General features: G+C 39.9%; 1 protein-coding gene across 1 annotated transcript in view; it reads left to right on the plus strand.

Annotated features, from left to right (window-relative positions):
- The first annotated feature begins 699 nt into the window (after window positions 1–699).
- Window positions 700–27,558, plus strand: part of LOC112397789 (ubiquitin-conjugating enzyme E2 E2) — a 342,257-nt gene continuing 315,398 nt past the window's right edge. The window contains exons 1-2 of the mRNA XM_024742056.1: window positions 700–878; window positions 8,919–8,969. Of these exons, the coding sequence (XP_024597824.1) occupies window positions 703–878; window positions 8,919–8,969 (227 nt within the window). The 5' untranslated portion in view covers window positions 700–702. The remainder of the gene's footprint in view (window positions 879–8,918; window positions 8,970–27,558) is intronic.

Raw genomic sequence — 27,558 nt, forward strand, 5'->3', positions numbered from 1 at the left:
AGATTTATTGCCGTGTAATTCACATACTGTAAAATTCACTCTTTGAAAATGTGTAACTCAGTGGTTTTTAGAATATTTAGAGTTGTACAACATCACCATTATCTAATTTAAGAACATTTCATCACCCCAGAGGGAAACTTTGCACCTATTAGCAGCCCTTTCCCATTCTTCCCTCACTCCCAGCCCCTGGCAGTCGCTTATTGACTTTTCTGTCTTTGTGGATTTACCTATTCTGGACGTTTCGTATAAATGGAATCATGCAGTTTGTGGTCCTTTGTGACTGGCTTCTTTCACTTAAAATAATGTTTTCAAAGTTCATCCATGTTGTAGCATGTACTTCATTCCTTTATGTGGCTGAGTAAATAGTCCATCGTTTGGATATACCACACTTTGTTTATCTGTTCGTCAGTTAGTGGACATTTGAGTTGTTTCCTCTTTTTGGTTCTATGAATAATGTTGCTGTGAGCATTTTGTGTATATATTTTGTATGTTTTCATTTCCCTCCTCAGTACACTTTGAATGGATGAAAGAAAAGTTTTGGCAACTCCCAAAGCTGTTTTGTAAAGTGACCAAGTCATTCATTTTATAGTGAGCTTTCCTTGGTTCGTCTAAGATTCACTGTCTCTCTCTTCTTGAGGTACCTTACTGCAGTCCTCCCACAACTGAATAAATGATTTTTAACTCTCTAATCCAGGATCTAAAATGTCCACTGAGGCACAAAGAGTTGATGACAGTCCAAGCACTAGTGGAGGAAGTTCTGATGGAGACCAACGTGAAAGTGTCCAACAAGAGCCAGAAAGAGAGCAAGTTCAGCCCAAGAAAAAGGAGGGGAAAATATCCAGCAAAACAGCTGCTAAATTGTCAACTAGTGCTAAAAGGTACCTCAATTATTGTAACCTCTTTGGTTTTAGTATCAATTTATCATCTTAAGTTCTATCTTTCTCTTGCATTTAGTCATTTATCTGGGATGTGGACCATGAAGTTCATGGACTTTCTTTCTTCTTCAAGATTACTTCTTTTTCATGGTTTTAACTGTATGCAGTATGAACTTTTTGGTATTTAAAGTCAGTTAAACAGCATGGCAGATTTATAAAGTACATATCCATAGCGTGTGTGTGTGTGCGCGCGTGTGTGTGCGTGTGTGTGTGTGTTTATGTATTGTTAGGTGAGTATGTATAGGAAAATGCATGTAAAAGTGTGATGATTTGATTTATGGTTCCTTGACCATTAATATTTTATTCTGTTCAGTAGCAGAGAATAAAGAATGGGAGGCCATTGAAATAGTTATTGGATGGTACTGTATTTCCTGCTACTCCCTGTTAGTAAAGTGAGAAATGCAGGAGTTTAGTAACAAATGCATCTTGGTTTCATCATATTAGGCAGTGGTTCAGTCTTGATACAGATTTTCTTTTTCTCCAGAGGATAGCTAGGTCTGGAAGGAAGATATTTGAGGGATTCCCTATTGCCACATCAATTGCTTGTGATGATTGGCATGTCATTGGACTCAGCAGACAGATCTGCTCTAATATTGTTACGTTACAGAATATCTCTTGGTAAATAATTTAAAGGTGAATTGAATTTAGTAGAATCTTGCCTGGTCCTGTGATGTACTGTTCTTGTTTTAATACCTTTTTTATATCAAATAGGAAGTGTAAAGAAAAGCAGTCTAAATTTTAGGCATAGTGGAATGTCTGAATGTTGAATGGTAGCTTTATACTTTACTCGGTAGTATGAATTAGGGGGAACCCATCCCAAAGATTATAAACCACGTGGGCTAGTGGACCTTGTTTCTCTCTGGCCTAGTCAGTCCACAGGATTGGGAAGAACCTTCTCAGGCCCCCGGCAGGACGTGACTTTGTAGGGAGAGGTGTTGGAGTGATGGTGCGCGGTGAGCCTCCTGCTCCGAGGGACTAGGGTACTCAGTTTCCCTTTTCCGGACGTGTGCCGCTGATCCCTGACCTCTGTTGAAAGAGCTGTGTGACAGTCAGGTAGCCTAGAACTTTAAACCTTCGAGCCTCTATACGCGAATATGCCAGCATGGGGAAAGGGTTCAGTTTGTTTCTGCTGTCACACCACAAATCCAGGAGGCCTCAGCTGGTGGACCTGGTGGCAACACAAAATGCCCTGCTGCGGAGAAGTGGGGGTGGGGTTAGAGCGGATAAGGAAGGTGGGGATGGAGAAAATAGGGCATTTAGATGAAGGAAAGGAGGTGGGTGTGGGTGGGTGGGAGGTACTCAAGTACAGTTTCTGGCCCATGTAAATGGAGAAACTCTAATCAGTCAGTGTCTGCTTGGCTCATAATAGCAATTGGTATTACTGCACTGCTGAGAGTAAGAAGGGTCTTTGGTTGAGTTGCTTCCTGGCTGAAAAAAATCCCTCCATTGACAGATATATTCTTGTGAATCTGTGGTTTTCAAACTGTGATTGATGACCTTCCTCTAGACGGTCTCTGGGTGGTTTTCGGGACAGTGTCTGAAGTGACTTAGTCATTTACTGTTTGTTTTAAATATAAAAATGCTGCTTCACTGCTAATTTTTTAAGTAAAAAAACCCCCCAAAAACCCAACACAAAACACTTAATTCTTCCCTTTTCCTTTTCCCCAATTTAGTTGATAGTGAAGTTAATTTTGTTCCCCCCACCGTCTCTGCTTAAGTTCTAACAACTGAGGAAAACATTGGGACTCATGAGCGCAGGGACTTAACATCTTTAATTCACCACAGTGCCTAACGTAATAGGGTCACGACAGTTTTTTACTGGCTGCCTTAGATCTTGAGTTTGTTGTAAGAGTTGGATCTTCTGTGGAGATTAGAGTCCCAGTACTAATGTGTTCAGAAGATCCAAGTTAGAGGCAGTTTCAAAATAAAATTCTAACTTGTTGTTATTGATAAATGATTTTTATTCAGATGAGACGTCTTTTCTAAATAGTGTCCTTTTGTGAGCCAGAGTTAATCATCTGGATCCGGGTTTGATTCTAGGTTCTGGCATTTAGTCTCTCTGTGATATTAGATGCATAATTTAACATTTCTAAACCTCAGCTTTATCTTCTGTAAAATGGGGATAATAACGGTCCCGTCCTCACAGCCAGTTAAAGTCTACTGTGATATTTCTCCAAGTCCATTTGATAAACTTTAGGAAAATGAGGTATATGTTAAACTCTGAGGACTTAATGCTGTCTGTTAAACTAGAAAAACTCAGATTTTTATAGTAACTCAAGAAAAGTACTTTGCACATAGATGTTCAATTGCATAAAATGTGCTGTAATTGTAGAATTAATAATTAGGTGTAGAAACATGTTTTCTTGAAAAAAAATGTCAGTTTTCAGGTATTACAGAAAAGTAATGTTGGATACAGAAAATATTAAATGGGAAATTTATTTATTTACTTATTTGGCCGTGCTCCACGGCTTGTGGGATCGTAGTTCCCTGACCAGCGATCGAACCTGGGCCTCAGCAGTGAAAGTGCAGAATCCTAACCACTGGACTGCCAGGGAATTCCTGGGAATTTTATTTAAACTATGGTAAAAATTAATTTCTGTCTTCTTCAGAGCTAAGAGGGAGATTTTAGTTACTTCTTTGATGCATTTTTGCTCCTCTTTGGCTTGAATTTGTTTCTTAAAAAATTGGCATGCTCTTATCACGGTCTGTTCTCTCGAAAACGTCTGTATCACTCTTGGTATATTTGCTATACCTCTAATTATATTGGTTTTGTATATATGTATTTGTCTTATTTGTAGTTGGACTATGCCTGGAGTAACAGATTTTGATGATTTCATTAAATGGACTAGTCAATTCAATAAAACATCTGTTTTGAGCTCTTCATTGAATTGACTGTACTGTCAATGTGAATTTTTAAAAATATTTATTTATCTATTATTTGGTTGCACTGAGTCTTAGTTTTGGCAGGTGGGCTCCTTGGTTGTGGCTCACGGGTTCCTTAGTTGTGGCATGCGAACTCTTAGTTGTGGTATGCATGTGGGATCTAGTTCCCTGACCAGGGATGGAACCCGGGCCCCCTGCATTGGGAGCTCCGAGTCTTAACCACTGCGCCACCAGGGAAGTCCCTGTAAATGTGAATTTTAAATCACATTTATTGCATACTACCTTTGTTCAGAGTGGACATTGTGATTTTACTGGATACAATATAATACTGTCCTAGGGATGATACTTAGCTTTAGACTCTAAATTTTTGTTAGGTTGAAAGGTTGATTTCCGTGTACATGTATTCCAATGTGAACTTTTATTATATGGGCTCATCCAAGTTTGTTTTCCACATAAGAATGAAGTAACACTCTTTCTAGATAATCTTTCATAATTATTATATTTTCTTGATTCTGAATGTGCATTTAAAAACTTTTTAGTGTTCCTGAAATCAGGATGCATCTTACAGTTGATGCACACAATCATTAATTTAGGGTGTCTTAAAAATCAGTGGTCTTTTGGATTCACAGGTGCGTGGTACGTATCACCATTCAGAATTAAACTCTAGGTTTATTACTTGCAGTGGCTCTGTGTTTCCTGGGTTAATTCAGAGACTACTTTGAGATTTAAAAAATTTTAGTAATTAGTTGCATGATGTTTTCTTCTTGAGAATGAGTTCATTTTGGAAGGTTTTGAGGAATGCAGATGGTAGGGGAATATAGAAAGTCATCTAAGTGGATGAAGGTTTTTTAAAATAATAACTGTTAAGCAAACACCTTTGCGAATCCCCATGTCATATATTCATGTCCTGCTTGGCCCCGAGTAAGTTACTGAATTTTCTTTAGCCTAAAATATGGTTGTGTTTTAGACATGTCAGTACCTATACACCGCTTCATTTTTCTGAACCATAAGTCCAATAAGTTGGTGTTAAAATGAATGTTTCATATTGCCTCCATTTTTGTCGTTTTGGTGCCGTTTTCTTCAGTCAAGGCTGAATGAATCATGATTGTGGCCCCCGTCCTCCACTCCCCTTTCTTTTTAGCAGATGACAGTCACGTGCAATACTCTTACCATCCCTGGAACATTTAAGGTATTGGGTGAAGTCTTACAAACTGAAATTTAGTCTGCATTTTGCTTCTGACTTGACTCCGTAGCCATGTGCAGTCACTGACTTCTGTATCATAACGACTAAGGAAGTGGCACTGCTGGACAGAAATTCGAGTTAGGCGATTGTCTAGTTGATTTATGTCTCAAGAAAGGATTTTGTCTTAAAAGTTCTGATAAGAGAGAGGAGAGGTCTTTTTGTTTATTTGACTTAGCAAGATAATTGCTTGTCTTTTCACCATACCAGCGTACAGTTACTAACCTTAGTTTCCTAAATGGGGACTGATAAAACGGTAATCCTTAGAAAATTCTGTGAGATTTATTTAATTCACTTTTAATAGCCTAAGATCATCATGTAAAAGGTACACGGTAAGTGTGAATTATTGATACTTTTTCATTTTTCGTCACCTTAAGGGACAGTGCCTGAAATAGCTGCCTTCCTTACCCCGCGTGTCAAGACTGAGAAACTTAATACATACCATGATTACAAGTTTTGAGATAGAATTGAATTGCTGTTATTGAAAACAGCAGGACATCTTGCAACCGTTTAAATAGCAATTCTTCGTATAATCTTTTCTGTCAGGAGAAATACAGCCATTCTTTGGTAGCAGTGGCTCCAAATATGTTATAGTATATTGACTCACTGCTCAGAATTGTCAGGTTTATCAATTGCAAGTTTATAAATTGCCTTTTGTATTGAATAATTAGATTTAGAATTATAGATATCTGGAGGGGTTTCAAGTTCCATTATAGAATTATGTGACAAAATTATGACATCAATTTTTTAGACCAAAAGGGACAGTATAAGTATAAAGCAGGATGAGTTATTTGAAGATCCCAAAGAAGTTCTTTTATGTTAAAAATAGTTTTCTTTGACAGTTTAAGCATGCATACTCTTTTGAATGCCTGTTCTTTTGGTCCTCTTATTTTAAAAATGAAAGTATAGGGCTTCCCTGGTGGTGCAGTGGTTGAGAGTCCACCTGCCGAGGCAGGGGACACGGGTTCGTGCCCCGGTCCGGGAAGATCCCACATGCCGCGGAGCGGCTGGGCCCGTGAGCCATGGCTGCTGAGCCTGCGCGTCCGGAGCCTGTGCTCCGCAGCGGGAGAGGCCACAACAGCGAGAGGCCCGCATACCGCAAAAAAAAAAAAAATAATAAATAAATAAAATAAAGAATAAAAAATAAAAACGAAAGTATATATATGTGTATACACACACACATATAGGTATGTGCGTATATATATATGTATGTATCAGAATCACTTTACTGTACACTTGAAACTAACAATATTGTAAATCAACTGTACTTAAATAGAAAAATTTTATGAAAGTTATTCATGTTTCTGGCAACAGATTAAATAGCACAGAGACATTTTTAATGAAAAGCAACAGTTTTCTGTTGAAACACTCTCCCTGTCCCAGTTGCATTCCTTTAGCTGTCTCTGGTTTGTCCTGCTACGGGTTTTCTGCACAACCCTAAATCTTACGCATATACCTGCTTGTTGAATTGTTAACTTAAATAATATCTTTTGTCTCCTTGCTATGAAATTTGAGGATGTAGCTTGTTCACCTGCTTTCTTTTTTTTTTTCCCTCCTCCCGGTTAATGATAGTTATATTTAAAAGAAAGAGTATTGGTTGTCTTTCTAAACTAAATAATATAGTTAAGCCACTATTTCTTATTCCCTCACATTTCAACAGTATTCCTTGGTTCCCTAGTTTGTAAAATGGGGATATTAGTACCTTTGTTCTTCTTTCCATCTACTCACAGCCCCCCATCCACTTTTTGTTGGTTTCTGTTAGCTACACCCAATTTCACATCTTCAAGGTTAGTAACGTTTTCATTGTGTAGTGCAGCTACGACCTGTCTTCTGTGCTTTATCTGTAAGTAAAAGGCCAATAAACTGTCTGTACATTTACCTAAATATTTAGTGCCACACCAAACACGGTGTTAGGATTAGATTTCCTCTAAGTCCAATGTTATGATCTCAGGGCTCCCCAGTGAGTCATAGCATTTAGGTGAAATAGGTCAAATCTTTCTGTTTTATCCCTTAATATCTGTTACATGATTAAAATTATTTTACGTTTGAGTTTCCTTCCTGTTCGATCTACGATTTTCTTAGGCAGAAAATGTAATCTCTTCTGGGATTTCTGACTGTCTTTCTCCCCGCTCCCCGAATAGTAGGTCTTTTTTAATCTTTAAGTACTCCGCAGTCCCCTCTTGACCATCTCAACCTGTTTGATCTACACCCATCTGCTTTGTCTTCCAGAAATACACGGAAATTTCTCCTCCTTTGGTGACCACCCCCTTCTCTTTGCTGTTTATTCCTTTTTGCATTTTCTGTATCTCCACCTGCTTCCCCACCCCCCCACTACCATGGGGTCCTGAAGGAGTGGGAGGTGAATGTGTGTGTTCTCAGTTTGCTGTCTTTAACCTGGACTTACCCATTTTGTTTTCAAGTGCCTGTTTTATTTATATTTTTGTGTGAAATCTACGAAGGGTGGTCTCCTATATCAGATCTTTGAGATTTCTCTTATTTAATTCTGGGCCATATGTACTTTAAATGCATATAAACACATCACAGAGTCCATATTAGAAGGAAATCATATGTTCTAACGATAAGAGGTCATGGAATTTGTCCTAGTTAGAACCTCTTCATTTTATAGGAGAGAAAATTGAGGCCTAAAGAGAGGGAGCAGGTGTGAGCAGTCTTTTTGCCCAAGAGTCCTCAATTAATGGGATAGCAGAATTAATAGGTTTTTTGGCTTTAAATTTGTTAGGCTTGCTCTACTTCATAATGCCTCCCCAACCCTGAGTCACATGGCTTAGAGAAGTGACCATTATATCTGGACCATGCGCTTCACTTGGGAGGTTGGTGGCCATCCTTCTGGGGGATTTGCACCAATTCTGAGCTTCCGTTGGTTGTCTTGGAAAAGGCACAGAATGAAACTGTTTGAAGATAAATGTCTTTGTTAAAATTCTTATTTTTTTATGGTGCTTTTAGTCACCTGTCATTACCAAAAGAGCAGGCATCCAGCAGTTAGTGAATCTCATATTTTAAAACCAAGGCAGAGGAGAAGAAATGGTTTTGAGAATTTAAAAAAATTAGGCTTAACAAAGCCTACTTTTAATAATACATGAATGATAGAAGGTTGCTAAGTATACTCTTACAAAACAGTGTAGCACTGTTAGCCTTTGTATATGTATAGGGGGTTAGGTGCAGTTAAAAATAAAAGATGAAAATAACTCATGAGGGCAAAAGCAGGTTTTTAAAATAAAAGTTCTTTTCCTCCCCCCTTTGCACAAAGCTCATGCAGTTACATTAAAATGAAGGGATTCTAGTAAGGCTTATTGAAACTTGAAAGCCTCAACTTGCTCCAATCTAGAGGCTTCAGGGAATAATAAATACCATTTACACTTTGATAGCGGTTTTCGGTGTTAGAATGAGATCGTGATAATCCTTTCTTCACCAGTTGATTGGCTCAGTCAGGATGCTTGGATTCAACTTAATATGATCATTTTTCCATCCTATATGGGATGTTCTAGTACAGATCAGAAGTTGGAATGATCCATAAATAGTGTGGCAAACGTTTCCAATTTAAACTAGAAATTTGGTTAGTGTTAGCAGTGGCTTAACGAAGTTTTCATTGAACTTACAGTGTTGCGAACACAGGCTGCAAGCACCGATGGTGGCCAGCCTCATTACCCTTTGTAGGAGCATTGTCAAAACTGTGGCAGAAATTACTACTTTGTTGGTATTGTATATGATGATTTATACGGTGTTAGTATTTCAGGTTAAAAGCATACAAACGGGAAATACTAGTGTAAAAGTATAATTTTAATGAAATATTAAAAGAGTGAAGACATTTTAATGTAACTTTCTTTGTCTTTATTTTGAAGAATTCAGAAGGAACTTGCAGAAATTACGTTGGACCCGCCTCCCAACTGTAGGTAAGTACTTACGGATTTTTATGTATTTGTATCTTTTGCGGAAGAGGTAATTGAACTGTTGGTCTGATGCACAACTATTGTTGTTGTAGCCTGATTAGTTAGTAAAAACATCATTGTGGTTTGGACTTTAATGATTGTGGAAGACAGTGGTGGTGGTTGTCTCTGTAGAAATGGGATATTCCGCAAGTACGTTTGCAGCGGTAGAGTGGCGTCACCAAAAGACAGAGTAACGCAATAACAATAAGGTAGTGAAATTATAGGGTAGCAAATACAGTCACCTTTTAGTGAAAGAGGCGTGAGGGTTTTAAATGACTTCTTCAATGGTGCAATAACAGCGTGGGTAAAATATTTGCTATTTGATAATTATTCAATTGTTATCCTGTTGGAAATTGATTTTTAAAAGTGCTGGAACATTAAACAGTGTTCTTCATGGTTTACATTACTTCTTGTCGTCATGGCTTGTGACTAAGTCAGAACGGGTGATTGGAGGCAGGTTGAATTTAAAACGCTCTCTCCTTTATGACCACATACCCTCAACTTTCTGGTCTGAGTTTACTTATAGGAAGTTAACGTGCTTGCCCAGAAATGATTAATGACGTGCAGGTACGTAGTGGAAAGAGGAGAGAAACTGTCTCCCACCTTAAACAGTATCTTGCATCTGGTGCCGTAGTTGCAAGATGGCTGTTTGGCTGTTTTAAGACAATTCTTTCTGTTTTGATGTGAACTCAGTGTTGAAACCAGGCCAGTGTGGAGTTTTTGTCGTTTAAATTGGTGGTGGTGTGCATCAGAGGTGAGAGGGCAGGTTTCCAATATTGAGTGCGTTGTTGGGTGTGATTTCTGATTTCACTGATTTTGTTTTTATTATGAAAGCAAAGACAGCAACTGTGGTTGTTAGTGAAAGTGAAAGTTTTGCAGATGGCTCTGTGGCTAGTTGACAGCTATTTTGTGTAGGAAAAATTCTAATAAGACTTAAAGTTTGTGGTGAATTTAATATGGTTCTTTACATGAGAGTCATATAAACTTGCAATAATAACATTCGAAGAAAGTTTCACTCAGCTAGAACAAATGATGCTTTATTAGGAAAAACTGTTTAATAGTAAGACTTTTTTTGGTCACACTTAAGACTATGTTACATCAAAGCTGTTTCAGATGACAGATCATTGTTTAGGCTTTGGTGGCCAATTTGTGTAAGTGGATTGATTTGTGGAAAAACTTCAGTTTGAATTAAACTAAAATCCCTTGTTTCTTATGATAATATTTGGTTTAATGGTTTGAATCTTTTTTTTAATAAACTGTGTTTTACCTCATATATTATTTTTGTTACCTTTTTACAAACAACTGAACTGGTAAATATGTGATCTTAGTTTATACACTTATTTGCTTAAATTTTGACAACAGATTCTTGGCAAAATAAACTAATTGCTTTGTTTTGATGAGCTTGTTTAAGGCTCACTTTTGATAAATGAAATCCACATATAACATGTGATGATTAGACTGTTTGCAACTTTACTATCATATATTATTTTCTAATGCATTAGTCTAATTTAGCCTTGACTTACTACAAATAATAATTTAACTTAGATTAAACCGATATATTGTAAACATGCATGAAAACTGGAGAGTCTGTGAAAGGAATTACATAATGGTTATTATTACTTAAATAAATAATTGAACCATAGTTCTATTTAATGTAAAAAAGAAAAGCTTAACTATGGTGTCATCTGAAATTTGGGGATTTACTTTTTCACTGAGCCTTAGTTAAAGTATCATTACTGGTTATGTAAGCAAAATATATGTAATAGTTTTACATTTAAAAATGTAGATGTCACACATAATAAGCCCCTCAGACAATCTCAGGAGAGACACCTACTTAGTTTTATTTTCCCCCCGTTTTTATTGAGATATTGACATAGAACATTGTAGGAAAGATACCTTGTTTGGTTGATTTGCTGGCTTTGGGAAATTTGCAATGAAATCCTTTTAACCACGTGCAGGTTGGGTAACTAAATTTGCTTCAGAAGCAAGGACTATTGGTGAAGTGTCTTTAGCTCCTTTTATTGACCCCCAAATAGTTGATTGGACTGATCACGCAGACGCTAAGATCATGCACACCTTCATGTTTGTGGTGCTCCCCCTGGCAAAGGGTCCGCTGTGCTGGGGCTGGCTGGGAAGTGGTGATTACCTCCAGGTTCCCTGCGTGCTTGCGCCGCTTCACTTAGACGTTCACGTGCTTGTATTAAGTGGATTGCTGTGGCCTTTGGAGTTTGGGTGTCAAATATTTGATTGTGGTTTATAGTAAATCTTCCCATCTATATTTCAATGAGAATGTAGTCACTATCTTCAGAAAGAGAAGGTAGAACAATTTTGGTTGGGCATGTTTTTGGCACAAGGTTAACAGTGCTTTTGTGGTTGATCTTTTAAAAGTGCTGTGCTGTCTTTATGTGTGTCCTACTGACTGTAATGAATTAGTTTATAGAAGTGTAGTAATTAAAGCCATCTGCCTGATAGAGTCAGAATCCCCGGTCGCCTAAGTATTCCCTTTTGTTACACTTCCTGGGACAGGTGCCTCTCACAGCCCTGCTTTTTGGTGGCTTGGGTACTTGTTAACTCACTGTCGCAGGTAAAGATAACGTGTGGGGAAGCATCGGTGTGTTCAGGCAATCCGAGTGGAGAAGGATTTTATCTGTTAGCTGTCTCGGTGAGGGTGGGTGTGTGTCACCTTCCACTTGGAGTGTGGTTTATTCTTATTTTCTGGAACTTAAGAGGCTAGTACAGCCCAGTTCTGTGTGTATGTCAGGTTAGAGATGGGACTTCCGAGTCTCAGTGCATCTCTTATGTGATGTCCGGGTAAGCAATTCTTGGATTTGTATTGCAGGAACTAGCATGTGTTTATCCTCTACTGCAGTATTGTTTAAGTTTTTTTTTTTTTTTTTTTTCAGGTTTTGAACAAACTTAATCTTTTAAAAGAGCATGCACGAAACATTTTGACAATAAGTTACATTATTTCTTCTTATAGGAAACACCTGCCTATACATTTTTTGGTTTTCTTTTCATATTTTTTTTGTTGTCTTTGAGGTAAAAATGCAATAATACTGTTTTTTTCTTTTTTAGGCTGCGTAAAATTAATTCTTTTTTAATATTATAATATTAGAATTAATGTTTAACAACAAAACTTTATGATATATCTAAGAAAACAGTTTGTGTTCATAAAATCATAAGGTCTGTAGGGCTGTGGGCATAGAAAATTGTGCATAATTTGTGTGAAATTTGGTTATTTACGTAGAGTAGTCTCTGTAAATAGTAGAATGTATTTTGCTTAGTCTTATGTTTTTTTAAATAAATTCATTTATTTTTTGGCTGCGTTGGGTCTTTGTTCCTGCACGCTGGCTTTCTCTAGCTGCGGCGAGCGGGGGCTACTCTTCATTGCGGTGCGCAGGCTTCTCATTGCGGTGGCTTCTCTTGTTGCGGAGCACGGGCTCTAGGCGCACAGGCTTCAGTAGTTGTGGCACACGGGCTCAGTAGTTGTGGCGCATGGCCTTAGTTACTCCGTGGTATGTGGGATCTTTCCAGACCAGGGCACGAACCTGTGTCCCCTGCATTGGCAGGCGGATTCTTAACCACTGCGCCACCAGGGAAATCCTTACTCTCATTTATGATTGATATCATAATGGAGCCATGACATTTGCAGGGGCTCTCTCCTGAGACCGCTGCAGATCCATAAATGTTTTGGTACCGCCAGCTGAGTTGGAGGTGCTGGGCTGTTGGCTAGAGTTGCTCACGACCTCAGTGCCCTGCACACCAGCTTAGCTTGTAGATGACTAAGTTGTGACTTTCAGGACTCTTCACAGTTGTCAAAAACACAGATTTTAAATCTGTAAATGTGTTAGTGTTTTCATTTATATTTCCCTGAGGTTAGGGGAAAACTGGCAGCTAGCTAGAAAAATTGCTGCATTAAAATAAAAATTTCTGTCATCCTGAGGATAACCTGTTTCTCTTTATTGCAGAGAAAAGCTAAGTTCAAATTCTGTTATGATCTGATACTGCCCAAGTTTATATTAGCTCTATGAGCATGGAGCTGACAGAGATCCTTATTACTTCTTGCAAGTAGAGACTGTGGTAAAATGATCCGTTTGGATTTGACTTTTGATTTACTAATTGAGCAAATAAAAGGAGGGGATACTGAAAAAGAGGATGTAATTCAGTTATATTAGCAGTTTTTACTCTTATTGTTATGTTTCAATTATCTGCTCACTGAACACAGGCTCTGCTTTATTTTTTAATTGTAACAGCTTTATTGAGATGTGTAATTTACAGTATAAAATTCAGTGGCTTTTAGTGTCTTCCCAGTCTTAAACATCCATCACAATCGGTTTCACATTTTGGCCGCCCCAGAAAGATAACACCGCACCTTTTAGCAATCACCCCTTTCCCATTCCCTCTCAATTTTGCCGCCACCCAGCCCTAGGCAACCATCAGCCTCCTCTCTGTCACCATAGATTTGCCGTCTGGATATTTCATATAAACGGAATCATACAGTATGTGGCCTTTTGTGACTGGCTTCTTTCACGAAGCATCATGTTTTCAAGGTTCATCCATGTTGTAGTGCCATCAGTACTTAATTTATGTCTTTGAATAATATTCCATTGTGAGGATATACTACATTTTATCTGTCTGTTCATCGGTTGATGGATGTTCGGACTGTTTCCACTTTTTGGTCATTGCGAATAATGCTGCTCTGAACATTTGTGTACAGGGTTTTGTGTGGACATTTGTGTTCATTTCTCTTGGATATATACCCAGGAGTAGAATTGCCGGGTCATATAGTGACTGTGTTTAACCCTTTGGGGAACTGCCAGACTGTATTCCAGAGTGGCTGCACCATTTTACCTTGCTCCCAGCAGTGTATCAAAGTTCCAGTTTCTCCATAGCCTCAGCAGTTGTTACTTTCTGTCTTTTAATGATAGCCATCCTAGCAGGTGTGAAGTAGTATGTCATTGTGGTTTTGATTTGCATTACCCTGTTGAATAATGATGATGATGACCCATCTTTTCATATGCTTATAGGACATTTTTATATCTTCTTTGGAGAAATGTCTATTCAAATTCTTTGACCATTTTTAAGTTGAGTTTTGTCTTTTTGTTGCTGAGTTGTGTTATTTATTTTGAATACAGGTCTCGTATCAGGTATATGGTTTGCAAATATTTTCTTTCATTCTGTGGATAGTGTTTTCACTTCCTTGATAGTTACTTTTGAAGCATAAAAGTTTTAAGTTTTGATGAAGTCCAACTTATCTACTTCTTCTTTTGTTACTTTGCGCGTTTGGCGGCATTTCTATGAAATCATTGCCTAATCCAAGACTAAGAAGATTTACGCCTACAGTTTTCTAGTAAGAGTTGTTTTTTAGTTTTAGCTTTTATATTTTGATCTCTGATCCATTTTGTATATGGTGTGAGGTAGAGAGAGGTCCAGCTTCATTGTTTTCCTTGTGGATATCCCAGTTATCCCTGCACCATTGCTACAAAGACCATTTTCCCCATTGAATTGGCTTCGTATCCTTTTTGAAAAATCAGTGGATCGTATATGTGAAGCTTTATTTCTGAACTCTCAATTTCATTCCATTGATCTATGTCTATCTGTCCTTCTGCCAGTACCACAGTCTTGATGTAGTAAGTTTTGAATCAGAAACTGTAAGTTGTCTCATTTACTTTTCATTGTTTTAACTCATTAGTTAAGGCATTGCTAGAATAGAGGAGGCCGTGACTAGACATAAACCTTACCACTGTCTCACCTTCCTGTTGATGAGAGCCACTTAATAGAGGAAAATGTATTTTCCAGATCCTAGTAACTGAAACAGTATGTAGGAAAACTGTGTGTGTGGGTTAACATTTTTCAAAACTATATTACAGAACAGGAAAGCATTGAGGTAGAAATTGGGGTTAGTGTCTATTTAGGTGTGATCTCCACAAAGAGCCAGCAATGTGAAAATCTAATTATTGTCACTAATTGTTTTTCTTTTTTTGGTTACTATAGTAATATTTATGTAGCATTTTGTAGCTTTTAAAGGATTTTCATATATGATGCAGTTTAGTCTTTTCTGTGAGGCCCCTGGGATTAAATAGTTTGCCCAGGGTTGCACAACTAGAAATGATTGATTTGGATTTGAACCCAGGTTTTCTGATCTTTCATCCTTTATTTTCCAACATGTGTGAGTAGATAGAGAAATACATTAAAAATTACATTTGTGGCTAGCTATTTGTGCTTCAGTTAAGGGGAAAAAAAAGAAAAAAATCAACATGTGAGGCAATCCAAAGTATCATTTATACTGTGCTTGATTTACATTTCTGAATTCCATGAAACAATATTTAGTTGGAACATTTTGAAAAGTAATTCTGTGAGTGTAGTGATTTCTATAACATTCCCTCGTGTGTGTGTTTGTATCGGTGTATATGTTCGTGTTATGTTATTATTACCGGCACTGGTCCAGGTAAAGGATTTCTTTACATTTGACGGTTCCTAGTTCGGGGTCTGCACTTTTAATGCCAAATTGTTTTTCCCTGTTACTCAGCCTGATTCTAGGTCATGTTCCCCTACGTTTCAGTATTTACTGAGGGCTTAATATTGGATCTGTGGTAGGACAAGTGTAGCCTGCAAGAAGATACGCAGATGCAGTTCCTAATCCTACAGAGCTGGTTACAACTAATTGAGAGATAAGACATAAAATGCTTAAAGAACCAAGACCAGGAAAATGATGGTACTGTTGGCAGGAGCTGCCAGTATCTGTGGGCTCTGCAGATCTTAAAATTGATCATGCTTCCCTTCTTTACTTTGGTTGCCCTGAAACGGTGAGCCTTATTTATTCTTTGATCTTAGTATTTAACTGCATTTTGTGTAGAAACCTCAACTCTGGTTGTATTTTATTTTCTTACTCTTTTTTTCCCCCTTATATCTTCTCTTCATTTTATACTTTTCTACCACATACATTTTTTTAAAGCCATCTCAGACTCTTTCTGGAGCAAGGAAGATTATTAGTAAATAAATAGTACGAATAACTGAAAAGTGATGTAAATGTGTATTGGTTAGCAGAATGCTGTAGTGTGTCTTTTTTTTTTTTTTTGCGTTACGTGGGCCTCTCATTGTTGTGGCCTCTCCCGTTGCGGAGCACAGGCTCCGGACGCGCAGGCTCAGCGGCCACGGCTCACGGGCCCAGCCGCTTCGCGGCATGTGGGATCTTCCCGGACCGGGGCACGAACCCGTGTCCCCTGCATCGGCAGGCGGACTCTCAACCACTGCGCCACCAGGGAAGCCTGAGAGCTCTTTCTTGAATCTCTATATTTCAAATCTTAGCATTCATCTGAGGTTCAGTGTACCTATGAGTGAATAAATACAGTTGCTTATACTAGAAAGCTGATGTCTGTTGACTGCTGCCAGTGTTTGAGGCCCAGTACTGCCTGCTGTAATTAACCAGCATTATCTCACTTAATTGTCATAACTCTCCATGAGGTAGATACTAGTTTTAGACAGTATTTTATAGGTGGGAAGATGGGCTTAGACAGGTTAAATGACTTGTTCAAGGTCACACAGCAAGTAAGTGGCACAACTAGGATTTCAGCCTTGGTGTTTCTGACGTTAAGAGACCAAGGGTTTTGGGTCTTGGCTGTGCTGTCTTCTGTTTGCAAAATAGACATAGGTGAATCAACCTAGAACAGCACTGCCCCATAGAACTTTCTCTTGTGATGGAAGTGTTCTGTATCTGTCATCCATTGCAGTGGCTATTTAGCACTTGAAAGGTGGCTAATCCAACTGAGTAAATTAATTTCTAATTTTACTTAATTTTACTTAATTTAAATTTAGGTAATCATATATGACCAGTGACTACTGTGTCACATAGTTACAGTCCTAGAAAAATAAACACTTCTCAAGCTGAAATTTTTGCTTAACTTTAATTTCAGGTAATATTAAGCTACAAGGTCATTTTGACCTTCTTAAGGGTGCTTATAACTATGTATTCATTTGTCTTCCCCCTCCCTTCCTACCGACCACCATTGTAGTCTAACAGCCAGGGACCCCTAACTAACTTATTTTTTAGAGCATTACACATAGTGCCCTTAATTAAGTAAAGGACCCTTGTAAATATTAATATTAGAAAGTATTGGTTAAATTTTTAATTTTTAACAAAATGAAAGCGGTATTGAAAGCATTGTTTTAATTTATTTTTAGTAAGTATTTATTTATTCATGGCTGCGCTGGGTCTTAGTTGTGGCATGCAGCCTTCTTAGTTGCGGCATGCATGTGGTATCTAGTTCCCCGACCAGGGATTGAACCCGGGCCCCATGCATTGGGAGCACAGAGTCTTACCCACTGGACCACCAGGGAAGTTCCTGAAAGCATTCCCTTTAGATAGACTCGTAGGATATTGAAGCAGGAAAGCTTATGGTCTGGCACTTTCTCCAGCCCAGAGAGAAAACAGCACACTTCTCCAAGGAAGTACCGTTTCATGACAAAGCCGGGTCCAGCATTCAGCTCTGATAGGTCAGTGTGTTGCTTATTGCATTGACAGAATGGATATGTTTTATACACTTAGAAAATCTAGATACAATTCACTTTGTGTCCACCTAGAGGGGTGGGATAGGGAGCGTGGGAGGGAGATGCAAGAGGGAGGAGATATGGGGATATATGTACATGTATAGCTGATTCACTTTGTTATAAAGCAGAAACTAACACACCATTGTAAAGCAATTATACTCCAATAAAGATGTTAAAAAAAATATGAACCTCAAAAAAAAAGAAAACATAAGGAGACCTGGGAATTCCTATCCATGATCACAGAGTACATTTGAAAGGAGTTGGAGTTACCTTGTCTAGTGGAGTGGGGGGTCATCATAGCTGTGTTTAACTGTTTTCAGAGCCATCAAATGGAAGAGAGATTCATCTGATTCTGTGTGGTTTCAGGGTGTAGATCTAGCAGTGCTGTGTTAAATTAGAAGGAAACTATTTTCTTCTTGATAAAAAGGCTCCGTCTTCATTCAGAGCTGTCCAGAGAAATAATGGACGGCTTCAGGAGGTAGTTAGTGTGTGCCCCGTCTCTGGAGGGATTGAAAATGACCCTATTTGCTCATTTCAGAGGGATTTTCAGGTGTCAGATGCAAGGTAGTACTAGGATGGTATTTCCCAGCTGCTGGACTCCAGACAGATGAAGTATAATTTATCAGCTTTGTCTTCCTCATCATGGATTGTGACTCATTTTTTCCCTCTCCTTTGCCTTCTTGGAGCCTGTGGCATGAAATTTGTATAGTTTATTGGCCTGGCTATTTTATTTAAAACAGCCAGTTTATTTGTTGTCAGTTCCATATATGAATTAGTAAGTGAGGCTTTTATTTTCTTTTCTATTTATAACTTTCAAATTTATAAGAAAAGGATGATACCTGAAGAACATGTGGAAATAAGAGCCTGGTGTGGGGTTTAGAGACATTAACTAATATGCAGTAATTTCATCGGCCCCAGATTATGACATGTTATTTCATAAACTCCACTTATATGACATAGTGAAGAAATAAAAATTTTAGTGTTATTCAAATGCCAGTATTAAACTGACAATCATCTAATGCAAATCTTTTGAATATTCATTTGGCCAGTAAACATACCTTCAAGTCTATCAAACTATGTGACACACTGTTTGGAATTCTCATGGTTTCCCCCTCCTCCCTTTGGTCCTGGAAAAAATATTTGCATCCTTAGAAATTGAATAAACGTTAATGAAGAAAATTTATATTTTATTTGGTATGTGTTTTTTCTAACATAATTTTTCCATGAGCTAAGCATCTTAGAATTAAAAGAAAATTCAGACTTTCGAAGATTTCAAATGACAGACTATACTAAAGAAACTACCGCTGCTCTTTATACGTTCATGTGGACTGCTGTTTTATTTATGATCTTATTAAGTGATATTCTAAAAGTTTTGTCCAATCTTGTGGGGAGATGGCTGTCATGTCTGTAGGCTGGGGCAAAATTCTGTGGCCTAATGTGTGGGAGCAGAATGTTCTGAGACCTGCATACAAGTGATGAACTGGAAGAAGGTGACAGATTCAGCGCAGGTGCTGGAGGGAAACCCTTTCCTGCAGCCAGGGCAGAGTTTCTGAAGAGTGGCAGCACTGCTTATTGCCTTAGGCAGTGGACATTCTGGCGTTAGGCTCAAGCTAGCAGGCAGTGCAGCCCAACACGTGCAGTCTTTGGATTCCAGGCGTCCAGGGGGTGAGGAAGGGGGTCTGCAGCAGGGGGACTAGGGCTAGCCTGACCCTGCTGGGGCAGGGACAGTGGTCTAGAATCTGAGAAAGTAGAATAAGGGTTTGGGAGTCAGGCCTTCTTAACTAAGGTAGGGTGGGATTGGCTAGGAGGACTCTCTCAGTTCTTTCTGTGTTGCCTGTCATATTCTGCAGCGTAAGAGAAAGAATTTGTCTTCTTAGCCAAGCCCTCATGTATCACAGCTTGGTTCGTAAGTGATATGGAACAGTGTTACGATACTACTTTCAAACAACTGGGATTTGAGGTGGGGGAAAGGAAGGACAAATTTTAAGAGGGGGCAAAGAAATTAAATTTACTGTCCTGTTGCGTTGGTGTCAAATCCTTTAGAAATTTTTAGAGTTCCTAGAATAGATACATTGAAACAAAACCTTGTGCATTTTGCTTTAAATTTGAGTTAGGTATAAGGCACTTTTTGCACTGCTTAAGTGGCCTGGACTATCTCTAAGTGGCTTTAGTTACTGCAGTACCAAAAGAACCTCATTATAAGTTAGCTTTGCCTAAAAGGTAAAATGAACCCCAAAGATAACGTTAGAAGAAGCCTCCAATATTTTTGTAGCAGACCTAGTCCGTTCTTAATTATATGCATTAATGGGAAATTAATAACTTCCTATGTTATATAAGGTGAAACATTTAAAAACCATGGAATATGAATTATAGATAGTATCTGAATAATATAACGGACAAAGTGTTTTAAGTAATAAATGTAGGGTAGTCTCCCCAAATATGTAAATATAGGTGATAAAGCGTTCAGTAAGTATTTATCAAGATGATCATATGGTAGCTATCTAAAATTCTTTCTCCTTCTCCAAATTATGTACGGGCCAGATGTGTCCCAGCTTTCAAGCAGGGAAAAACTGTTAACAGTTCTTCCAGTTTTTGAGCTCACCAGAGGTGTGGGGTAGTGGGTTGGCTGCTGACAGAGAAATCGAGTTGTGCGTGGTTTCTGACGTCATCATTCTCCATACTTGAAACATTTGATCATTCCCCTGCTTGCCATCATTTTAGGAAGTTAGGGGTTTTGACTGGGACATGATGAAATTGAGTGTAGCTTTGTCATCAGCCAGCAGGGGACTCCTGACTGTGGATTTTGGAGATGGTAAATTTTGGTTGAGCAGATTTTCCCTCTTCTGTGTGGAAGGTAGTCAGAGATGGATGTTCAGTTGGACACGTACATGTAAATGCACCCAGTGACCTTCAGCTCCTCCGTGGTGAGGCCCATCAGCTAGGGATCCAGCTGGGAAGTTTTGACTGATCGACGAAGTGGAGAGTATATTTGAGTAAGCACACGTGTCTAGGTAGGAGATCAGGCAGGCTTACATGGATATTTATGTGCTTACAACATTACCTTTATAACATAGGCATAGTCAAGGACTATTGGGATTGATGCCCTGTAGTCTGCTGGAGGCTTGGGAAGGAGGGGGCCTACTGACACACTGATCCCCACGGCTTAGGATAAGTGTCTCAGTTTCTAAGTGCTTATTGGAATCTTGGTAGGAGAGAGCAGAAACGCATTTTGCCACCTTGTTGAGGAGTAAGAATTTGTCAGAGGGATAAGAATAACCATCGTGTTTGATAAAGCAGCTGGTCAGAGATTACTAGGGAAACCTTTGAATAGGCTCGGGATGGCATTGGGGTCTGAGAAACAGCAAAATAAAATTACATTTTTCAGTAAGAATGTGTAAGGTGCTGTTGTATTGAGAAAATAACTATTACTAGGTTAAGTGAGCAATAAAATAAGCGGAGTAGGGTGTATTCTGAGATTAATATCGGTAGTCGTTGAACACTGAACACATGTTTCCTAGGAGCCTGTTGTGTGGTCAGCGCTGCGCTGGGTCTCGGGGTGCAATTACAAATGAGACAGTGGGTCTCCAGCCCCTGCGGCGCTTACACTTCAGCTGTGAGGTCAGACTGGGACTTAGATTTAAGAATCCGAAACTACCTCACGGGGAGGGGGCAGTGAGCAGATAAAACACTTGCGATGAAGACGACAAACGGGATGAATTTTAGAGTGGGGACCTACTTGTCCTTTGGGTTTGGAAGGCTCTTCTAAGGAGGTGACCTCGAAACTGAGTGCCCCATGGAGCAGAGGCGTGGAGGCCCCCCCGGCTGTCGAAAGTCACCTGTGCCGAGTCCGAAGCGCGTGCGCGGAGGCGTGGTGTTTGAGCTGGGAGGGGTCCGGTGTGGCAGGGTTCAGGGGACCGTGGAGCTTGCCTGGGGCTGCTGTGCCACAAGGTCAAGTGCTGGGTGAGGCCGGGCCCGGTTGAGCAGGGTTCGGCTTTCCTGCAGATTGAACTGACTGTGGCTGGAGGGGCGTGTAGGCTGCGAGAGGATGGTGTTCTGGATGAGGGTGGCAGCAGCGGAGAGGGAAGGAGGGTAAAGTGAGGTGTGTATCTGGAAGGAGAATTGACAGGGCTTGCTGCTGGATCGATGGCAGAGCTGGGGGGATGTTACAGGAAAGGGAGCAGTCAGGTTGGGTTTGGGTCTGGTGGGGAAAGGGTGCTGCCTGTTCTTGGATGGGGAAGGTTTGCGGAGGGAAGCGGATCAGGAGTCCTGTTGGGCTGTGTCAGCTGGGGAATGTCTGCGGGACATCCAAACGGAGATGTGAGACAGGCAGCTGAGCATGACTTGGAGTCACGGAGAGCTGGAAATATCAAGAGAGGTGTCGTAATCAAGATATGTAAGTCCACAGGGATTGATGCGTTTCTGTATGGAAAGGGTATGGGAGAGGAAGCGGACCCAGGACTAGGCCCGCCGAAAGCATAGCATCTGGAGATGGGTAAAGGAGAAGGGGCCGTGAAGGAGGCCTAAGGAGCTGGCCCTCCAGGGAGCAGGGGGAAAGCCAGCAGAGAGGGTTCTCTGAAGCCAAGAAGGAGGGGCACAGCACTCAGTCCTTGGTGAGCGGGTCTGCAATTGATCATGAATGAAATTTTTAAGTGAATGAAAAGTGGAGTAAGGTCATAATTCCTCTCCCCGCCAGGAAAGTAATAAGTGAATAAAGACTATCAAGCCACACTGAGATTTCAAGAGTAATTTATTGTGTAATTTTTCAAGATTATTCATATGACCTATTCAACCAGACTCCATAGCTGGGCTCAAGAGGGCTCAAGCACGATACTGCCCACGGGAATGCTGGCGAGTCAGGCTCAGGGGCCAGCTGAATTAGGAACACTTTTGAGAACTCGCAGCCCGGCTGTGACCACGGACTGACCACAGCCGGCTGCGCGTGGGTCGTTATTTATTGCCTTCCTCTTAATCTAGTGTGCTTCTCACTAGAGAAGAAGTCAGTGCTGACTGCGTGTCAGTTTGTGTGCATCTGTTTCCCGTTCTCTTGGAGCACACAGCCCAGCGCTCTTCACTTCTGTCACTGAGAGAGAGCCGTCAGGGATGTAGTACTTGGAGAACAGCAAAGGCTGCTTTTAGAGCCAGGGTTGGCTCAGGTGTACTTGCGGACATTTCCTGTGGGTGTGTGGCTTGCCTGTCTCTCGGTCACCGTTCCTGCCTGTGTCCGTGTGTGAAGAGGCCAAATAGCAATAGCAGAGCCGGAAAGCCTTTCCCTACACAGGTGCATAAGCATAGCCTTCTCTCCATGTCTTCCATCTGGGCTTCAAGGCCTAGCTCAGATGTCACCTTTGTTCTATGATTTTCTCCGCTCTCAGCGTACCCACGGCACACGTTCCTTTGGGTTAGAGAGGCAGTATTGCACAGTTGTTTCTTGCACGGGGACTGCCTAGGTTTTCTATACTTAACCTCTTAGTCTAGTTATACAACTTCTCTGTGCCTCAGTTCCCTTACTTGTAAAGTCCCGTGAGTTTGTGTGACGATTACGTGAGTTAGCGTATGTAAAGGACTGAAGGGTAGTGCCTGCCACACAGGGCTCCATAACTGTTAGTCGTTGATGCAGTTAGTGTTATTTATAAGGGTTACATGCATTTACTGTCTTCCTTTGTTTTGAGGATGGTGAAGGCATATGATATATGTAATTCACTAACTTCTCAGTATGGTATATTGCATGTAAGAGGCACTCAACTATTTTTGGCATTATTAAGTTGTTAAGGCAGAGAACTTCTGAATGTTTTATTTTTCTCTAAAAAGCTAAGCGTACTGCTTGGTGGTCAATATCTCTTGATAAAGATGTTCCATTTTCGTTTGTGTGTGGACATCTCAGCTGGGCTGAGGTCAGTAAAAAGAAGATGATTAGAAAATTCATTAGGAGGTTGTAGCGAACATTTTATCACTAAATACTAAATTAACTCATTACTTTTTCATGTTTACAGAGCTCATTAATTGGGGTTGTATTTATTGTCAGCTTTGTCTTTTTTCCTTAAATTGTAATCTTTAGTTCTTTATGGTAATTACTCTCCATGTGAGGTACTTTGCTTCATTCTCACAGGTATGTAAGTTGTCTTAGTTCTTGTAGCAGGGCCTACCACCATCAGTAGTTTGGGAGAGTAATAGTTGTTGAAAGGTATAAGCTCCTACTTAAGCTAAAAAATATTCTGTATAATGCAGTTAATAAATAGAATCTTAATATATTTGTTAAATATTTCATCATAACATGAGCTGAAGTTTGGTTTTAAGCTCTCATACAAGTTTCTGGGAGGGGACAGGAAATCTTCTTTTAAGATAAAAAGTTTTTTCAGTGTTTTCCAGTTTGAAAAACTTTTCTGATGATACAGTTCAACAGCCATGAGTGTATTCAGTGTACATGGGTAGTAGCTCTCGGCATTTTTAATCAGCTTACCTCCAAGTCCTTAGTGCTTTGGGGATAACTGTAAGATATGGCTTCTTGACTTTAGGAGCTTATAATCTTAATTGTTGTAATAAGGCTGACTCACTCGAAATAGAGAACATTATCAGACAGTATACAAAGGAAGTGTGGTGTATTGAAGTAGTAAGATAACTCATCTAGCAGTCTCGTTCATTCATTCGCCAAAACCCTTTTGAGCACCTCTTTCTCACTGGAGTCAGAACCTCTGAATTTTAGTCCAGGATCTGCCACTGAGAAGTTGACCAAGCCCCTTGTCTTTCCTTACTCTGCCTACCTCGTAGAGTGAAAGGAAGAGCAGACACAGCAACATGTATGGGAGCTCCCACGACACCGAAGCGCCCTGCAAATATAGAGGGTTGTATAATGCTAAGCCATCAGAGGCAGGCCACACGTCTGGTGGCAGTTAAAAGAAACAAACCAGTGGCGGCTGGGACAGCCAGGGGTCCCAGAATGAACCTTGACGGCTGGGTGGGATTGTCCCCTGGAAGACAGTGGGGGAGAGGCTGTTTCTAAAAGCCAGGGCACAGGATTGATGCAATAGTTGGAGAAAGAAGAGTAAGATGGAAAAATTGTCAAATTGTGTGTTTTTGGAAGATGAAGCGTTCTGCATGACTGAGTTTGTTGAACAACTGAACTGTGTCCTTTCAAGTTTACAAATTTCTATATTTCTAAAATGAGTTTTGCATTTCCCTCCCCTCTAAAACAGAGGATACTGAGTTTAACATTCTCTTGTTCATTTAGGACCTTACTCTGTAATGCAGTGATAGATCACGGAACTGCCGAGTTATTGAGGTGTGTAAGGATTTTACCTAATACCCTATAAAGGATCTTGGGGTACTATCTTCTTTTAAATTGAGATATAATTTATATATCATAAAATGCACCCTTTAAGGGTGTGTCATCCAGTGGTTTTGATGTACTCATGAAGTCGTGCAGCCTCGCCACTACTATTTCCAGAACACTTTCATCACCCCACAAGAAACCCCAAACCTAATAGCAGTCATTTCCCATTCTCGCCCGCTGCCAGTCCCTGGCAGCCACTGGTTGACCCTCTCTATCTCTGTGGATTGGTCTATTCCGGACATCTCACATAAATGGAATCATACAAGGTGTGGCCTTTCGTGTCTAGCTTCTTTCACTTAGCATAATGAAAACATTCAGTTTTATAATAAAAAATGCTAGTCAAATAAATTGAATGGGGGTGGGAGGTTTAAGAGAGCCCATGAAAGGAGGAAGGTGAAATAAGAGGGAAAAGGATGAGATCAGAATAAATTCAGATTTAGGGAACATTGAGTATCTGTAACCTTGGTGCTGTGTAAATTATTGGGTGATAAAGCAGAGGAGGTTCTAAAAGCTATGCTGGTATTTCATCCTTGGGTTGATGATAATTGGACTTGGAGTAGAAAGAAGTTATATGCTCTTAATGTAAAGAATTGCAAAATGAGCCCTTTGGAAAGGAGTTGGAATGATTTCAACTTTTATTCCTCTTTTAAAAGTATAATTCCCACTTCTTCCCAGTTTCCATTATTTGAGATATGTAGGGTCTTGCTCCATGGCACCAGCCTTGTCCTTGGTTTTTTAATATATATATACTCATGCATACATACATACATACACACATATGTGTATATATATGTGTGTGTGTGTGTGTATATATATATATATATATTTTTTTTTTTAATTGCAGAGCAGCCCGTTGAATTTTGGAAATACTGACTGGGAGAGTAGGCGTCTCAGTAGTTTCCCTTTATTCCTTATTGCTTAATATCTAAGGTTCGGATAATTGGCTAAACATTCACATTTTATTAACCGGTAATTCCCTTTTTTCATTTATTTCATTGACAGTCTTGCCTCCCTCCATTTCACTTAAATTATGATTCTTTAGCTTCATAATTCTTACAGGGTTAATTAATCTTTGTTTTGTTTTAAAGTTGTGCTAATGCGCCAGCCTTTAAAATTAAAAAAAAAAATCTTATTAGGTAAGCAGCTGACTTGGGTAATGCTTGAAATAGGGCAGTGTGTGTCGCTGCCTAGCAGTGTTCTTATATTAACCATCAGTACTCAATTCTGGCTGTACCATGTTGTCATTAGTAAACAGTCATGGTCCAGTGATTTTGTTTGGGGAGAAAAGCTGTCACTAAATAGTTTTGTTTCTTTGGTGCATAGTAGTACCATTTATGATGCCAATACGATCCTGCAGGGCTTACTGTGTCTGCAGTGAAAGATACAGATGAAATCTGACAGAGTCTTTGGGCATTTTCACCTCTAAGCATTATACATCTACTACAGGGGCAAATTAAGCCTTCTGTATTGTTGCGCTGTGATTATTTAAGCTGACTGGATAGCCTAAGTATTTTCTCTGTTTGCCCATATTCACTTTTCTTGTGACCTTTAATGATAGAGCATTACATAGATGTACTAAATAAAGATGAATAGTATTGAAAAACTTTATTATATTGATTAGCTAGTCAAGTTGATGTTAACAGTTAAGATTTAATCTTATTGTTTAAAATTATTTTTGTTTAGCTGTCTATGAAATAAACCCTATCATTTAATATTTAACTTCTATGTCTAGCTTCCTACTCAATGCTCCATTTGAGTATTTAATAGACACCTCAAAAGTAACAAGTCCAAAACTGAGCTCCTGTTTTCCCTTCCAAGTCGGCTTCATCCACAGTCTTTGCATCTCAGTTAATAGCAGCAACTCATCTTTCCAGTTAGCAAAACACTCTGGAGCTATCCTTGATCTCTCTCTCTGTCTCTTCTGCATCCATCCTGTCACCACATCTTTTTAACCTGACCTTCAGAACATACCTTGAGTCCAACCACTGCTGCCTTCCTTGTTGTTACTGTTTTGGTCCAAGCCATCTTCCTTTATTTCTTGCTTGAATTCCTACCAGGTCTCCCCACTTCTATCTTTCCTTCTCTGTAGTCAGTTCTTAACATGAGAGAATGGTCCTTTAAAAATGGAAGTCAGGGGCTTCCCTGCTGGCGCAGTAGTTGAGAGTCCGCCTGCCGATGCACGGGACGCGGGTTCGTGCCCCGGTCCGGGAAGATCCCACATGCCGCGGAGCGGCTGGGCCCGTGAGCCATGGCCAATGAGCCTGTGCGTCTGGATCCTGTGCTCCGCAACGGGAGAGGCCACAACAGTGAGAGGCCCGCGTACTGCAAGAAAAAAAAAAAAAAAAAAAAAAAAAAAGAAATGGAAGTCAGATCGCTTTACTCCTCGGATTCCCGTTACAGTGACCTGTGAAATGCTAAGTGATCGGGTCCCTGTCCATCTCCCCGTCCTCACTGCACATCCTCTTGACTCCTCTGCGCCTGCTGCATCAGCCTCTGCTGTTCTCCAGAAGTGCCAGACGCGCTTCCACGCCGTGGTCTCTGCCCTGGCTCTGTCCTCTGTCTGGGTTGCTCTTCTTTTAAAAGCTGCGTGACTTGCTCCCTGACCTTCATTCTTTCCTCAGATGCCACCTCAGTGAGTCTGCTCTGAGCGCCCTGCCTCAGCACGCCCAGTCTTCTTTA

This window comes from Neophocaena asiaeorientalis, unplaced genomic scaffold, assembly GCF_003031525.2.
Source record: "Neophocaena asiaeorientalis asiaeorientalis breed wild unplaced genomic scaffold, Neophocaena_asiaeorientalis_V1.1 scaffold154, whole genome shotgun sequence".
Lineage (NCBI taxonomy): Eukaryota > Metazoa > Chordata > Mammalia > Artiodactyla > Phocoenidae > Neophocaena > Neophocaena asiaeorientalis.